At 41.9% G+C, this 17130-nt stretch overlaps 2 protein-coding genes across 12 annotated transcripts in view; one reads left to right on the top strand and one right to left on the bottom strand.

The window, feature by feature from the left end:
• The window catches only part of LOC309713259 (uncharacterized protein), a 396604-nt gene that overhangs the window by 308651 nt on the left and 70823 nt on the right, over positions 1–17130 (bottom strand). The gene's annotated exons all lie outside the window — the stretch shown is intronic.
• sdk2b (sidekick cell adhesion molecule 2b) overlaps positions 1–17130 on the top strand; it is a 284764-nt gene that overhangs the window by 231876 nt on the left and 35758 nt on the right. For all 9 annotated transcript variants that reach the window (XM_082544730.1, XM_082544731.1, XM_082544728.1 and 6 more), the window contains 12 exons: positions 2074–2207; positions 4761–4872; positions 5242–5432; positions 6941–7024; positions 7128–7322; positions 9037–9153; positions 9433–9600; positions 9990–10092; positions 12580–12756; positions 13755–13891; positions 15361–15508; positions 16860–17000. In XM_082544730.1, coding sequence (XP_082400856.1) covers positions 2074–2207; positions 4761–4872; positions 5242–5432; positions 6941–7024; positions 7128–7322; positions 9037–9153; positions 9433–9600; positions 9990–10092; positions 12580–12756; positions 13755–13891; positions 15361–15508; positions 16860–17000 — 1707 coding nt within the window. The remainder of the gene's footprint in view (positions 1–2073; positions 2208–4760; positions 4873–5241; positions 5433–6940; positions 7025–7127; positions 7323–9036; positions 9154–9432; positions 9601–9989; positions 10093–12579; positions 12757–13754; positions 13892–15360; positions 15509–16859; positions 17001–17130) is intronic.

The following is a 17130-nucleotide window of genomic DNA, read 5'->3' as shown; positions in this document are numbered from 1 at the left end:
CCTAGAAACTGATGAAATCTGGTTTTGCTCTGGATAATATTAGTTTGAACTCAGTTTGGCAGGTGCTTTGACATGCTCCTGAATGATCTTTGAGGGAAACTAAAGAACTTCAAAGATCACCTGATACGTTGCATTATCACAGAGAGAATGGGCTGCGTCGTCGAGGTCATTGGAAAGCTGTGGTTAGCAGTGCTAGCTTGTATATTTTGGTCTTTCATAAGTGGCAGGTAAAGAAGTTAAGCCCTGGATTGTGTCCCCGTTTTGGAAAGGTCCTGGGAAGCCACCCGGGATTCATTCGGTGCTTTGGACACTTCCGTTCTACCCGCATCCCTGAAGAGATCCATAATTCATGGCTGTGTGTCCAGGATGTCACCGCTCCAGCGAGCTAGCATTAAATATTTACCTCAGATCATAAGCCACAGCCATTGAGGCCTGCTTGTCCCTTTAGGAAGAGTGTTTTCAGTCTCAGCATGCATGAAGAATCCCAGATGAGCCCAGCGACTGGAGCTGCTTTAAGATGTTTGAAAATCAATCAGCTCCAAGATGCATCTCATAAGTCATCACGCTCTAAATGCTAACAGCACAGGTACCTCTATGCCACATGCACAGCATATTGCTCTCTCTGCTGTGTCAGATGGTTTTCCTGCCTCTGTGAAGCTTTTTCTTTTCTTTTTTTATGGGCGTGCACAGTTCTATATATTTTCTGTATTTGCTTGTGAGCACCATACTGTTGGCATCTTTTTTTGCTTGCTTTCTCATCAGCTCTCTTGCTCCCCTGATCATGCACAGCAGGTATTCCGATCCCCTACTGATGAGATGAAGGTGGGGATGGAGGAAAAAGTGGAAGGAGAAGTGGAGTGGGTTTGATTGGAGGAGGAGAAAAAGAGGAAATCATCAGCTGTGAAACAGAAATGTGTCTGAAACTTACACGACAGGGGTTGTAGTTTTGTTTTTTGTTTTTACACTTGTTTTTTATAACAAACAGCAAAAATTACACTATTTCTAGAATACATGATCAATGACTTGGGGAATAGTTTTTGTTTTTGTTTTTTATTGATAACTGAGATTACAGTTAGAGGACAGTTTTAGCACTGCTAATAGCCTGAAAAGTTTGAAGAGGACTCCAAAAGGACTATTTTCCGAAAGTGTTACTTGTTTGTTCTTTGGGCTTTTTTGTAACAAATATACCGATTTTTATGTGTATTGTGTTTTCAGCTCAAACTTTAGAATTTATAGCTTATTTGTAGTTTAGAAGTTTATCTATAAACAGCACAAGAACTACTTCTGGTGGGATGGAAAGAGAAAAAGAGAGATGAGGAATAGAAAAGTAAGTAGATGGATACATGAAATCAGAGTAAATGCGATATCTGGAGGAAGGCACCTAGTTGGAAATCTGTGTCAAGACTGAAGACGGGCACACATCACAGGAAGGTGGGGGTGGGCTCTCTCACTGGTGGCTATAGTGACGAAGAAAGGGAGGACTTGATAAAGCCAACATGACACCAGGTATTAGCGCCTATAGGCCTCCTGCTGAAAAATGGATCAGTGTTTATTTATTCAGGCATTACTAAAACAGGCAATAAGAAAGATGCTGTTGATCCCCGCCAAAAGCAGTTTGCTGCCAAAATGCTGGCCACATGAAGCAGAGTGGTATAAATAGCTAATTAAAAGCTTTGGGTTATTAAAAGCAAGGCTATCATATTTGTGAAGCGACTGCACAGAAGTTAAGACAGGAGAGAATGTCAATATTTCCGCTTTGCTCAGTCAGCGCTTACACATTGTTTACACATTGTAAATCGATATACCTAATGCTGCTTGAACAGTGTAATTAAAATGTTAAAATGTTTAATGCCTTCCTCAGCCACGAGATAAGGTGTGGACACAAAAGCAAATGTCAGACATGTTTAGTTTTAATTAGGCAGAGGGAGACGGCCTGAAAGTTTCTCTGTTTTTCTTTTTATAGAAGCTTTCTATGAACGGCTCACTTTTTTCTTATGTATATATCAAAGTTTTATTCCTCCTCCTCATTGAATGAGCAGAGTGATTTTATATCTCTTTTCTTTTCCTGTTCAGTGCCATTACTTTGGACAACACACTGGTTATCTTGTCTACCGTGGCACCCGATGCCGGACGCTACTATGTGCAAGCTGTAAACGACAAGAATGGAGAGAACAAGACCAGCCAGCCCATCACCTTGTCAGTAGAAAGTGAGTAACCCCATATACGTACGCTAATCAAGGCTTAATTGGAAACGCATTTAGGCGTACTTTTACTTTTATTATCATGTCCAAGCCTTTTAAGTTTTTGAAGGAAATATTAAACATTCACTTGACATCATGAGCCTTTACATACCAGGCTCACAGTTTGATATATTGGCTTGAAAAATGTGTGATTACTAACTGTTTTTAGTAAGCCCCGGTGCAAAAACAGTATTTAAAATGGCAAAAGGAGAAAAATGTCAAATTCGGTGTCCATCAGAACCAACTTTCAACTGTCTTGATGAGAGCTAGATGTATGAGTTATGACCCAGAGATCAAACAGTAGTCTTCAGGAGAAAAGCCCAAAGGCACCTCTTCAGGTCAGGAGTGTGACCTGGTGCGCCTTCCTGACCTGATGCGCTCATTCAACATTCATCCTCCAGGCAGAACATTGTGTGCACACTGAAAGCACGTTGAAAAGAGAGAAGTTCTTTGGTCACGCCATTAGTCTGTGTTGACCAGCTGACCCTCTTGACAGTTTAGGTTCCCCTTTTAGTTCTTCCTCTTGACTAAAATGAAATTCAAGTTGAAGGCCTGCTTTAGAGACGATCCAGCGCATAAGTAAATTGCCGGCTTTAAGCAAGCGTTTTAACCCTCTCAAGACAGGCGTTGCAGATTTGCAACAGTTAAAAGCTAACAACCTGATTACCCCACATACATATTTTATGAGGTTGTTTTTACTCAGAAGTACCACTGCAGGTATTCTTTTGTGCATTAGCAACAAAAGCTTAATTTGAGCCTGAGAGGGTTAAAATACAGCAGTACTGGGAGTGTTCCAGAGATGCATAAAGAGACGACCTCAAAGGAATATAGACAGAATTTGTCAGGTACATTTTTTAATTGTACCTGATTATGTTTCCCATCACTGTGGGAGATTTAAGCTTAACTACCTGAGTCTGTACCAATACTCGCACGTTGCAACATACATAAACACACACACCCACACACGAATACATGCACAAAGTAAGAGGAAGCTGTACGGACAGAGGCACAGGTAGATTGTTCTTCTGCCAAGTTAGTTAATATTCACAAGCATCCTTAGCTTGCATGACAAAAAAAACCAAAAAAACACAGAATACACAAATCAAACCAATTCGGTCGGCTTCAGCTCAGCAGAGTGAGATATAAGAGGAAACCTAACAGACAGCATCTTATGACATGGTAGACTGGAGTTCATTATGGAAGTGAATGAGGAGGGTGAGGGTAAGATATTATAGTTGACAACACAAGGGAGCAAAAATAGCCTGTGGCACATGTTGAGAACAATGGCAGAGTTGATTATACAAGTGCTAGAACACACACACACACACACACGCACGGGTTCAGGCTATACAGAGCACGTAGCAGGAGGTCTCGACTCAGCAGGTGTAATGGGAATACACGATTTATACGAATGCTCCTCACATATGCACACACATGTGCGCATGCATACACGCATACAAGCAATCAGATGCAGTCTGTTATGAAAGCCGGTATTTGGAGTTTGTGCATGTGTTTGACAGAGCGCTTGAATTTTGCATGTATGCATCACTTATTTGCTGCGGCAGCTGTTGCTGCAGTGATGCCTCTGACACTGTGAGCTTACCTGGGTCCGGCAGTAGTTGCCTAAGATTTGGCAAGGCCAAAGGACAAGGAAAGGTGGAGAGCAGGAGTCATGCTCAATTTACAATTTATATACTCGGGATGAAGTTTTAAAAATTCATTATAATTTCAGCAAGGCTCCTCCTGTGTTTTTGTTCTTCTCTTAAAAAAAAAAAAAGATTTCTTTTCTCTGCAAGATAGTAGTTTGATATGGACATCATATCTTGTGATGTGTGTGTTTGTGTCTGTGCATGCATCTTAACACCCAAGACTGGTTAGATTGAGTCATGACAGTCCCTGTAGCTACATCTGACATGTGCGCCCACAAGCACACTTCCAGGGCATGATGGGATTGACGGATCAGTGTGAGTTTATCGCAGACGTGACACATCTCAAGCAGCACACACACACACACACACACTGGGGTTTCCTTGCCATGAGCTGTGCCATAATGAACACACACACACACACTCAGACAAACTCATACAGAAATAAACAAGGATGAGCATGAAGTGTTGAAAATGTGGGCTCAGGCACATGCGGACACACGCGCACAACAGCCTCTTCGCTTCTTAAGCCTCATGTTAGTCAAACAGTATTTTTCTATCGCTGCTTCTGGTTCTCCGGCATATATCTTGTTATACACAGTGAGTGCACTGTCTCATCGTATCTGACCAATCTCTCTGTCAGAACTCAGGTACAGTGCGTGCACTGGTCAGTTTCAATATTTCATGTCGATGAGCACCCACTGGGTGGAAATGAAATTTATAGGTCACTACAATCCAAAGAACCCAATGAAATCTCATCAGATTGTGCCTCTGTTAATTATATCCTATTCCCATCTATCAGGTTCATTGATCTTTGCTTAACATCTCCATGTTTTGTTGACATGTTTGTGTGGCGACCTGACTTTGTGTCTAGATGTTGGAGGTCCAGCAGATCCCATTGCCCCCACCATTATCATCCCTCCCAGGAACACCAGTGTGGTCACAGGCACATCAGAGGTCACGATGGAGTGTGTGGCCAATGCCAGGTAAAAATTCCTGGAAGTGCAGGGTTTCAAATGATTCAGTACAGTCCAAAATAGAGGATTTTATGGGGCTATTTTTCACAGTTGAAAAGAAAAATAGTCCCAGTGAAATGACCGTTGGTGATATATTGCTGCATGTCAGTGGCAAAACTCAGAGAACTGGGCAAATAGAACCAAAAACATCTACGGTGCTAGATTCTAATGGTAAAGAGTCAGAAGCTAAATGTACTTCAGCTGTATAATTATAATTTGCTTATGTCTGCTTATGTGACGTGTCACACTGTGAGGCTTTATGGGCTAGCACAAAACGAGCATCCTCACAGGGACATGGATGTTACAAACACATCTCACATCCTTCTTTCCTCTCACTAGACCTCTTATCAAGCTGAGTATCACATGGCGTAAGAACGGCGTGTTGGTGAACAGCGGTTTGAGTGACTTCAACCGCAGACTGACCATCCTGAGTCCTGTGGTGAGCGACGCCGGCTACTACGAGTGCGAGGCCATTCTGCGCAGCAGCAGCGTGCCTTCAGTCAGTGCTGGAGCTTATCTGCATGTCCTTGGTAAGAGCTAAAGGCTAAAATATGTTCCTGGCAGGGTCTTGTGTCTATTATTTTTGGGTATTAATATCACTTAGTACTTTTAGCTGTAATTTTTCCCAATACTTGCACACTTCCAGGTGACAATATCTATTTATGAAACTCATTACCTCATAGTTTCACACCAGTTCACACATTTTTTTTCTTAGAGGACAAAAGCAATAAAAAAAACCATTCCTAGAATTTCATGTGAATGTCTGACTATTATAATGGTTCACAAAGTTTATATGACTGAGTGCCACTTAGGAACCCAGCAAATGATGGAAGGCCATATATAAAAATGCATATCAACCACTTTTAGGCTTCTTTTTTTTTAAACAGATGCATTTGTCAGGTTTAGTTTGCAATGATCTGCTTAAAATTGAATAGAAACCCCGGTCTCGTCGAGCGCTACTTTGTCATAGCATAACACGAAGTGCGGAGAAACTAAACCCACAGTCGTGAATTCTTTCCTTTTCACACCCGCTGGCCACATAAAATATTTCCATGGGGCACCACTGGCCCGCAGGTAGCACTTTGAGAGCTCATGATCGATTACCTTGTAGGTTTACTCAGACACTGCATCACAAATACTATTTGAGTTTTTAGTGTTCAGTGCTGCCTGAGGACAGAAACACATTCGAGTGAAAGCACAGGAATTAAGGAATTGCTCTCTCCTTGCTGCTTCAAAGTCAAGATAAGTTTGTCATTCTTCTCTCTCGTGCTTTGTTTGTTATTTGATATCAGTGTCTTTGCTTTTGCATTTTATACAACTTCAGTATTTGGAGCACATTACCATAATGTTTGTATTTCTATTCTTTGCCTGTTGGCCTTAAGGTTTAACATAGTTTTTAGGTGTTTATAACCTTTTTTTATTATGGTCAAGTTAAAGAACAGACTAATATTTTCAGTTTTGGTAGGTAGTTGTATGTACCTTCATATCAGCGTCTACGTGTAGCGACCCACATGCGTCACATATGTAGAAGTAAACTTTAACAGACAAGAGTGACTGTGCGAGCTTGATGCAAATATTTAGTCTCACTACATAAATGTGGTAAAAGCATGACTGTGAAGTTGTGAGGCAGTAAGGGGGAAGTGTTATTGATTTAAAAGGGAGAAAACTAATGGTTGGCCTCAAGAAATGGTTTAATAGCATTGCTTGAGTCACATTTATTCCATCTGACTGAAACACTTTGATGTTTTCAGGGTTATGATGTGATTCAAAGCACAACGTGGAAGGGGGGGGGGGGGCTTTTTCCACGATACTGCTAACTGAGCCTTTTCTCTACCCCCCCCCCCCCTATAAGTTTGAAGGATAGCCTAACCATTACAGAATACCAATTACTCACTTCTATAATCAAACTAGTCTCACCGTGTTCTGCTGCGTTATCTTATATTTGGCCCAAAATTCAATACGTTTAAAAGCAGAAATAACTTCTGCTTTAATCTCGCGTTGTTGTTTTTGTGTTTCACTAATGTGTCTGCTGTTTCAGAGCCACCACAGTTTATAAAGGAACCGGAGAAACACATCACAGCTGAGATGGAGAAGGTGGTTGACATTCCCTGTCAGGCACGGGGTGAGAGCTCGCTGGTATTACAATAAGAGAATGTAAAGTAAACCCTATCAGAGGAGAAATGTTTGAACTGAACCCCAAACTCTCACTCGCCCACCCTCTGCAGGAGTGCCCCAGCCAGACATTGTGTGGTACAAGGATGCTTTGCCTATCGACCCAGTGAGAACACCCAGGTACAGGGTGTTGGTGGGCGGCAGCCTCCAGGTCAACGGCCTACTGCCTGATGACACCGGCATGTTCCAGTGCTTTGCTCGAAATTTAGCCGGAGAAGTTCAGACCAACACATACCTGGCTGTTACAAGTAAGTGCTCCAGCAGCTTTTCAAGGAATTACTTCACCCAGATAATTGCTACTATTAAACATGTTGTAAAGTGCTGAATTTGAGCTAAACATTCACTTTTTCTTTTACTGAAATGTGTTAAATATTCATGCAGCTCTGCTAAGCTTCAGCTTTAGAAATGTCAAAGCGTAGTATTTTAAAAATGGAATCATTTCAGAATACTGAAAGCAGGTTGACTCTTGCATAGAATGGTTATAAATGGATGTATGGATTTACTCTCTGCAATTCAAGTAAAAAAGCTAAATTTGTTCTTATAAAGACAAGTTAAGTCTTTATTTTCATTTAAAAAAGAAAATAACATCATGGTACCAAACAAAGCAGTGACCTGTGTATGACTGGGCTAGTAATGGCCAATCTCCCAGGACAAATGCGAAAAGTGAAGTAGGGTTTTGCTGTAAATGAGCGTGTGAGCTCAAGGGCCCTACGCTGAGTGAATAAAAGTCCAAATAAAAATAAAAAAGTGACAGTCTGTTAAACAAACTGCTGCACTCTTGGTTCTCTGCCTTTGGAAAACAAACTAATTCTCATCATACAAGAACCTGACTTACTGTAAACACTGCAAGAAACACTCAACTTGGGACATGAAATATAGATGAAAACCACAAACAAAACTTTGGTTACAGGAAAAAAAAACACAGAGATGCATCTTTTTTTTCTGTAGTAGTGGCATTTTTGTCTCGTACTAAGAAATCCGATACCTAGGCAGTGAAGAAAAACACTTTAGATGTGCACTACGTCTGACAGCAGAGTTGTGATTGCGGCGTCGCTGTCAGTTGACAATATTGCAGAAGGGAAGCTTCCCTATATAAACTAACAATTAGGCCAACAACGATTAAGTTTACATTACTGTGGAAAGGCGAAACATTAATCACGTTTGCTGCTAAACTGTAATCACCTAAATGATGGGAATTTAGAAGTCTTTTTTTTCCCCTGCGCTTCTGCCACTGTTGGTATTTGAAAATAACTGCTAATTTTGCTCTCACTGTGCATCTGTTTGGCAAGTTTCTGACATCTAATTTTCTTCACTTTGTCTCAGTTCCTGCTGCCTTCGCTCCACGCCGTGCCGCGTTATCAGAATTCATAATATTCCGTCTTGCTAAATCACCCCTTCCATCCCTGTTTTTCTCTCCTCTTCTTCTCTCCCCCCTCCTTCTATGATCTCATCTTATCGTCTTCCTTTTTGTCAACACAATCATGTTTGTACTTCTCCTTCAGCCCTACTCCCTGTGTCCTGAGATTAGCAGCGCACCTATGACAACTCCCTACTCCTCCTTTCCTCCGGGAGTGATACAGTTTTCTGTCATCCTATAAAAGCTTTGATTTATTGCATATCATAAATACGGATTTTAGTTATCTACAAATTGCCTTCTTTTTCTGTCTATACTTCTTCTCCATTCATTTTCTTTTCCTTCCTTTCATATCCGCTATCTCTGCGGGTGCAAAAAATAGACCGGCAGCAGACAGTTATGGCACCGAGGTGAAGCCTGTGTCAATCCGTTTGGAATTAGGGGGACAAAGCATCGACTAAACACTGCAGCTGGCTGCTGCTTACAAGAAATACGTTTGAAGTGGGGCTTTGCCTCAGACAGTTATTCTCTCACCTCTATAACCCTCTTACCCTCTCTCGTTACTGTACTGAGCTTCCTTTATTCAGTGTGTGTTTGTCTACCCTCAGGCATTGCCCCGAATATCACAGCTGGACCCTCTGATAGCACTGTGATCGACGGGATGTCAGTCATTCTGCACTGTGAGACCTCTGGAGCTCCAAGACCAGCTATCACCTGGCAAAAAGGTCTCTTTTACACGCATACTCACACCACGAGAGATTGTGATGTCTGTTATCTGTAAAACATTGGGACCACAGTTTGCTGTGGCTTAACAAATAAAGCCTGATTTGATTCCTTTACTGGGATTTACCTTTTGCCATGTTTTTGTGTTTGCATTCCAATAGCAGATCAGGGAAGCAGCATCCTTGTTTTTGACAATCTGCTTTTCTCATTTTTTTCCCTTCTGTTCTGTGTGACCCTTTTCTCTCTGCCTACCACTTCTGCTGTCCGTTCCCATATGCCAGGTGAGCGCGTGTTAGCCAGCGGTTCAGTCCAGCTGCCCCGGTTCACCCTGCTCGAATCAGGCAGCTTGCTCATCTCGCCTTCACACATCTCTGATGCCGGGACCTACACTTGCATGGCAAGCAACTCCAGGGGCATTGACGAGGCATCTGCTGACCTTGTTGTTTGGGGTAAGTGGGCTTTTAAAAACACATATACCTGATGTAATGTGTTGAAAAAGTCCTAACTTTGTGATAAAAACAGAAAATGAAAGAGTAGTGCAGTTTTACTGAGAGACGTGTTTATCAGGAAACAAGGTTGTGCTGTATAATAACAAAGGAATGCTCAATTTCTAAAAACAAAAGCATTCTTCTGTGCAAGCCTGGATTCATCATTTTGGTGTTTTCTTCAAGAAGCCATCAAAAGACAAAAGACAAACCAGGAGCAAGTCATTTCGACTGAAATGAGTTTCCTGAAATTCATTTTTTTTGACATTTTGTAGACCGTTTTCCCCTCTCTCACTTCCTTCATCTTTTTCTCCGTCTATCTCTTTCTTTTCTTCTTTATTTTGTGTCCACAGCTCGCACTCGGATTACCACCCCCCCACAGGACCAGAGCGTTATCAAAGGAACTAAAGCCATTATGAACTGTGGAGTCACACACGACCCAAGTGTGACAGTCAGGTAAGGGTCCATTTAGAAACACAGATTAATTAAGGCACAATGCATATTTATATACAACAGTTTCTACAGGCTGTTAGTAAAACTGATGTCACCTGAAAGCAGTAGATGCTGTTACTCAAAAAAGGAGGCCAACATAAAATAGGCAGGTTAAAAGGGAGTCATTCCCTTTTTTTCTTTTTCTTTTGTTTTTAATGAAAAAGGGCAAAATACAGCAAATCCAAAAGCGAAAAGTCAAACACTGAAAGCAAGCAAGCACTGGGAAGGAGCTAATGCATGCAAACAAGCAGGAGAAAAAGTGAAGAGAAGCAAAGTAAGTCGTGCGGTTTGTCTTCCTGATTAACCCGTCCCACGAAAGGTGAATAAGTTTTACCCAAGCTAAGCTGTCATGTCTTATATCTGTGAGAGATACGGATTCATTCCTTGATTCATTTTTTTTTCCTCCTGGCAGAAAACTATTTCAAAGCCAGTTCAGTGTACTGTAGGCATTTGTATAGGGACCTTACTCTAAGACGTTACCTTGTAGGCAAGGTTTGAATTATTTCTATTTTCTCTTTATTTGCTCCTGAAACAATTATACACGCTGTCAGGTTTGCAGCTGAGAGAAAATACCTGAAATTGTCTCAGCTGGCACAAGAATACATCTAAGCAGCCCACTAATTTAATTAAAGTAAAATTTACCTGTGCCTTAATGATGCGGCGTTGATTGGTAACCCTATTAATTTACACACTCACAGTTTGCAGCCAGCGTTTCCTTCAGACTTTAGCTGCCACAATTGTGTTTCTTTTAGCCATTGTTATATTTCTTTAATCTTCATTCCTTTTATGGTGGCTATAATAGTTTTCCTTGTGATCTCTAGACCTATATGTGTGTACAAATGTTCATCTGGGGCATGTCAGTGTGTGTCACAGATGCATTCTTCATTGTTTGGGGCAAAATTTTAAAAAACTTACTTATTTAGTAGGATATAACATTTTGGAAGAAACTTTTTTTTTAAATTAAAAACAACAACAACAAATCTGAAACTTTGCCAGCCCTATCATCTAAATGTGCCAATGCCCACGGTGTCCACAGATCAAAAAACCGAGTTTCAAATGTAGGAGTCACATCCTCAAAAGCTGCAGAATCTTTTATAGTTCACGCCAGGAGAAAGATTCGACCAACACATACTGATCAGAAGACCCCAGAGACCCCAGAGACCTTTACTAATGAATGTGGGTGCCTGACCGTGCAGAGGAATCTTAACTTGACTTCTCAATTTGATGGCGATTTAGCATAAAAAAAAAATCAAGGCTAGTTAAAAGGACCTGTTTAGAAGCTTTGCACCACTATCTGGATCACTTCTAAGGGACTCAGCCGTGCCTTCCTGGTGAAGAGAAGATTAAAATAGATTAACTCATCCTGAAACTCATCCTAACCTATTTTTATGTATTTCTTACATGTTTAATACCTAATAAATCTCTGCAGCTGAGCTTTTTGTTTTTAGATTGGCTAATAAAGACGCTTCATCCTCAGCTTGGTTGTGTATGTCATTTAATACCCTTATTATCTTATTTTCACCACTACAATTCTGCTATAGGGAAGGGTTAAGGGTCGCACAAAAATAAATAAATACATGCACTGAATTGCTGTTACTACAGAGAGGAAACCTGTGACCTAGACATACACCTACGCCTGTTAACCATGTTTGTCAGCCACCAGCATATACATATTTCTTTACATAAAGAGTCCCTCGCACAATATTTTACAGCTGCTGCCCAAACCAGCGCAACAAACAACCCTTCCACAGAAAATGTAGTGAACTCCGAGCATGTAGCTGACATCAGTAGTGATCAATAGTCCCTTTCTACTCGGAGGAGAAAGCTGCATTTGAAGCCACGTTTGCGCCGCGCAGTTTTGATGAGTGTGAATCGGTCGTTTGATATGCACCCGTCAGCCGCGATGATATGCGGGGCACCTGTGATGGTGAGTTTGAAGAGACAGGGGAGAGGAAGATGAAAAACCACACTAATGACATGTTTTTCTTAGATTGTGGTCGAATAAAAGAAAACCAAAACCTCAGTTTACTCTTTGCTTTACTGTCAAAAAGAGTTAACCTGCAATCTGAAGGTGACATACATATATATGTACCTGATAAGTTCCACTCTACAGCGGGTGGCAATTAAATTATCCAGCGTTAGCTTCTGGAAGTATGCTAGAAACGACTTTTGACAGATAATTTCATGGATTTAATTGAGCAATAAAGTGTAAAGAATGTGCTTAACATGCAGTATGAGTGTGTGCGATTGGCGTGCAGGTGGTGAGTAATGCTATATTGTGACTAATTGTAATAATGGAAAAAACACAGAGGCTGGTGAATATCGCAGTTTCCTTTTTTTAAAAATGTGTTTAAATTGATTGACTGATGCAGTGGAAGGAATGGATGCAGCAGATGATGATGACGTTGATGACATTTAACAAGCCAGCTGACTGAAGTCTTTGTATTCCAGGCATGTCTGGGAAAAAGAGGGCTCAGTGATAAATGTTCAGTCCATCCCCCGCATGCGGTTAGATGCAGATGGTACGCTTCACATCTCCCAAACCTGGTCAGGTGACATAGGCACCTACACATGCAGAGTGACCTCTGTTGGAGGCAACGACTCCCGCAGCGCGCACCTCCGTGTCAGGTAACAAGCCCTCCTCCCATCATTCACCATCACCATCGTGCGACTTTCTATTTACCGACCTTCCTTTTTCCTCTCACCCTTTTGATTCTCCAATATTCTCCAGTGTAAAAACACAGGAAGCAACATGTTCTTTGTAGAGACACAACACACACACGCACAGACATTTACATGCATACGCATGTGCGAGCGCCAGACACATGAGTGCTTACCACCACTGCTATTCTGTCTGTTCCTATTGACACCGCTGACTCATTTTCACTTAAGTCCTCCCCTGTCCTCATTCTCACCTGACACACTTCCAGCCCCAGGGGACCTCCGCCTCCATTCTCCATTTCCGATACTACACATGCATGCACGAGCGCTTCTGTTTTTATTCTCAAATCCCTCGCTTCCACATAACTTTGCCTGCTACGGTTATACTTTGGCACACAGAGAGCCACAGCATCGAGAGTGAATTGAATATGAATGTGACATCAAACTTTCTGTTTGCCAGACTGACTGACTGATTGTTTCTGTCTTTGTTTATCGTGCTATCGGCCGTCTCGTTGGCTGCCTGCCTTTTGACTGAGTTACCGTCTATATCAATTCATTGCTATAAGGTTTATCTATCAATCTGTCTGTGCTTATCTGAATTTATGGCTGAATGAATTAATGATCCTCTGCTTTGGCCTCATTTATTCATGTCTCCCTGTGCATTTTCTTTCTGTCTGTCTCCTTATGCCTTTCAATCCCTTTCCTCCCTCCAGTGATATCCATCTCGTTTTGTTTGCCTGTGTGTCCATCTTGACAAGGAACCATCTTTGCTGTCTCGTCTCGCCACATTTCATCACCTGTCTAACTGATCTCTCTCTTACAAAAGATTTTTGCCTTACTTTAGATCTGTACAAGCGATCTTCAGAGAAAAACGAAACGTTCGCTAACTCCCTTGGCTCCGCGGCTTGTTTGCTGTAATAGAGAGATTCTTTTATTTATCGCTCTTGTCCTGCTGTTCCCTGCAGACAGTTGCCCCATGCCCCAGAGAACCCTACGGCCGTGCTGAGCAAATCTGAAAAAAGAGCCATCGACCTGGCTTGGGCCAAGCCTTTTGATGGCAACAGTCCCCTCATACGCTATATCCTGGAGGTTTCTGAGAACAGTAAGTCATAAAATGTCCTGTCTGTTCCAGTCATGCATCCTTCTCCTGCATCCTTCTCTACCTTCTATTTGATGAGTTAGGTTTGGGGAACTCAGCTCATGGGATTAACAGTGCAGCAGTGAGTTAAAAAGAGGCTGGTTTAGACTCCTGTGTTCACAGTGTTTTTCCCAAGGAGCTTAAATGTAAACAAATACAGCAAAAAATTACAAGAAGATTAAATAGAATTTGAGATCAGGATCAATATCACTAATTAGAAATGTCCATCATTGCCTTTAGGCTCAGCATGGATTTGTAACTATAGCGCAGTCGCTCTGTCCAATTTGCATTGCTGAATTAAATGCACTGAAACGAGGGGCTTGTCACTGTCGGGTTATAACACTCATAAAAGTTTCATTATGACATGATTACCATTGAAAAGTAACCCGATGCAGAACAAATGCCGGTATAAGCAATTTGTTCGACTGGCATAACATCAGCGTAACACCTCTTTGGAACACTTTCATATAGCCTACAGGCCTTCTTTTGCATATAGCGAGTAGACACCGGTAGCATCTCCTCTGTCATATTACTAGCGCCAAGCTTCTTAATTTTCCTCTGACTTGCTGCTTTAGCCGAACTAAAAACTAGCCGCTGTCGTTTCAGAGCTGTTGCACCAGCATCATTTCCCTCCTCCGTGGGCCACCAGCGTTGTGGAGCGTCTGTGCTAATCTTGCAGGTGTCCGTTATTAAATTTGAAGTAGAACTCTGTGCAGCTGACACTTATTATCACCCAGGCACGCAATTAGAGTTTCACTGTTGTGTCTTTCGTCTTCAAAATAAAGTAAATACTTCCACAGCTTCTCTCTTTTCTGCCATCTTGTAAGCTGAGCTACACGAGCAGACTGGTATTTGTCAGTGTCACGGAGTAAGAGGGAAACGGAAACAATGCTTTTGGGACTTTTGCTTTGTATTGTTTTGTAGAATCAAAGAGAACAGGAAGGTGAGGTAAACAGTATTAACATTAATGGTTTGCCAATTTGGAAGAAGTCCCTGAATAACTGAGGATCCAGGTTTTCCTGCCATCAAAAAACATGCTAGGCTGATTCTGCTGTTGTTGTCCCCTTGATAAATGCACTGGCTTAAATCTGGAGTTGGTCTCAGGGTGCTGTATGTCAGCTGCTCTCTGCTCCTAATACTTAAATGCAGAGACCAAGTTTCCCTGTGGGTACCAATACTGTTATTGCTCTTCTATTTTGGGTTTGTTTGTTTTTTTCAACCATTGCTTGGTTTGTTTCATTAAATTGAATTTTAAAACCTTCTAAGACAAAATGACTGGAAGGCATTAAATTGAAAATCCCTTTTGATATTGGTGAAATTCCTTGGAATGTAGCACTCCTTCCTGAATGGAACAATAGCAATAACTCAGGTGTGTATTTGTGTGGATGCGCATGTAGGAAAAAAGGTGTAAAAGTTGATTTTCTGTCTTGTAGATGCTCCCTGGGCCATCCTGCTGGCCAATATTGAACCAGAGTCCACAGCAGTGACGGTCAACGGCTTGATCCCAGCTCGCTCCTATCAGTTCCGCCTCTGTGCTGTTAATGATGTGGGAAAGGGACAGTTTAGCAAGGAGACAGACCGGTGAGCTAAAGACACTTTTTATATCTCACATCAACATTTTAAAAGCTTTTTTGTCCCTTTCAGCACACCATTTAATTGGCAGTAGCAGTGAGAAACCTAAGCAATGTCAAAAAACAAGAGTCAAAACAGGACTTTGTTGGTTGTTAGTAAACAGTACATTGTGTATATGAGATCTGTTTCCTAGACAACCGGATTGACTGATCCCTTCAGTCAAGAGTCGAGAGAAGAGGGATATACATGTAAGCCTCCCGAGGAGAATACACATACAAACGTGCGCAATTGCATGTAAACACGCATTTTCAAACACACAAACACCTACTGACTCTGAAAGCCACAGGGAGGATTTAGGTTTGAGGCGAGACCGCTGTTGGCTTCTCTGTGGCCTCACACAACTTCAAGCACTGATTGTTCTCCCTATCCCTTCTTGCCTCCATTCTTTTCCTCCACCAGTCTGTCACGCTGCCTCCTGCTGGGAGCTCCCAAGCCATAGGAGAGCCATAGGGAGCTTCATTTGTGTGTCACGGGGGGTGCAGCACAGAACTCTCCACGAGACCATTTGGGACAGTTAGTGCCAGTGATCTCGCTCCCATCTCTCATACACATTTTCTCCCCAGACACACGGGGTGTTTTATTACAGTAGAAATATAGCTTTTAGGTAGCCTAGGTACCCTTTCAGTTCCTCAGAGGTGATTTCAAGGTGGTGAGTATTGCACGTATTTCGGAGAGCAAAAGCAAACAAGAAACGGTGACAGTTTTTTCACAAACAAAAGGATATGGAAGGACACAGTTATGAGACAGAAGATATTGTACGGGGAAATGCTTCAGCTGGAATTTCTTCATTTTTTAAACTTCTGCATCGAGTAGCTGGAGCATTAAAACTAAAATCCTGCCTGCCTAATAACTCATTGGTCTCCCTTGAAACAAGCTCTGACCTATTAAGGTATAGACATGAGATCTCTGGGGTTGCTTTAGACCTTTGTGAGTGGGACCTCTGTGGACTGAACCTGTTGCAGTGCATCCCACCGGATTCCTATTCCTTTAGCTATTCCTGAAAGGGTTTTTGTGGGGCAAGATTTTATGCTGAGAAAAGGACTGTATGTGTGCGCTGGGTCTATAGAAATGTTTACGTGGCTGGTACATGACTGCCAGGACCCAAAGCCCCCCATCTCACATGCTTAGAGACCAGCAACGACCCTTTGCCAATTCAAAATCCTTGCAAACTTTACTGAGGCTTAAGATAGCAGAAAGCAGACAGCAGAAATAGATGTTTGGTGTTACACACGAGTTATCACATGTTAGTGGTTTTAATATAATGTCTTATCAGTGCAATATTTGTGTGTGTGTTCTGCAGGGTCTCTCTCCCAGAGGAGTCCCCCAGTGCTCCTCCTCAAAATGTCATTGCTAGTGGTCGGACCAACCAATCTATCATGATCCAGTGGCAGCCTCCACCGGAAAGCCACCAGAACGGCATCCTCAGAGGCTACATCGTTCGGTAAAATCTCCACAGACACCTCCCTGTCGCTTACATTTATGTGAATGGTTAGAATTTACACAGTGTTGATGGTCCATGTTTTAAAATGAGGGACTCCAAGTACTTTCTCAAGTCAGTGTAATAGAAATTT

This window comes from Aulonocara stuartgranti (assembly GCF_965226115.1).
Source record: "Aulonocara stuartgranti genome assembly, chromosome: 8".
Lineage (NCBI taxonomy): Eukaryota > Metazoa > Chordata > Actinopteri > Cichliformes > Cichlidae > Aulonocara > Aulonocara stuartgranti.
This window is presented reverse-complemented; position numbering and strand designations above follow the sequence as displayed.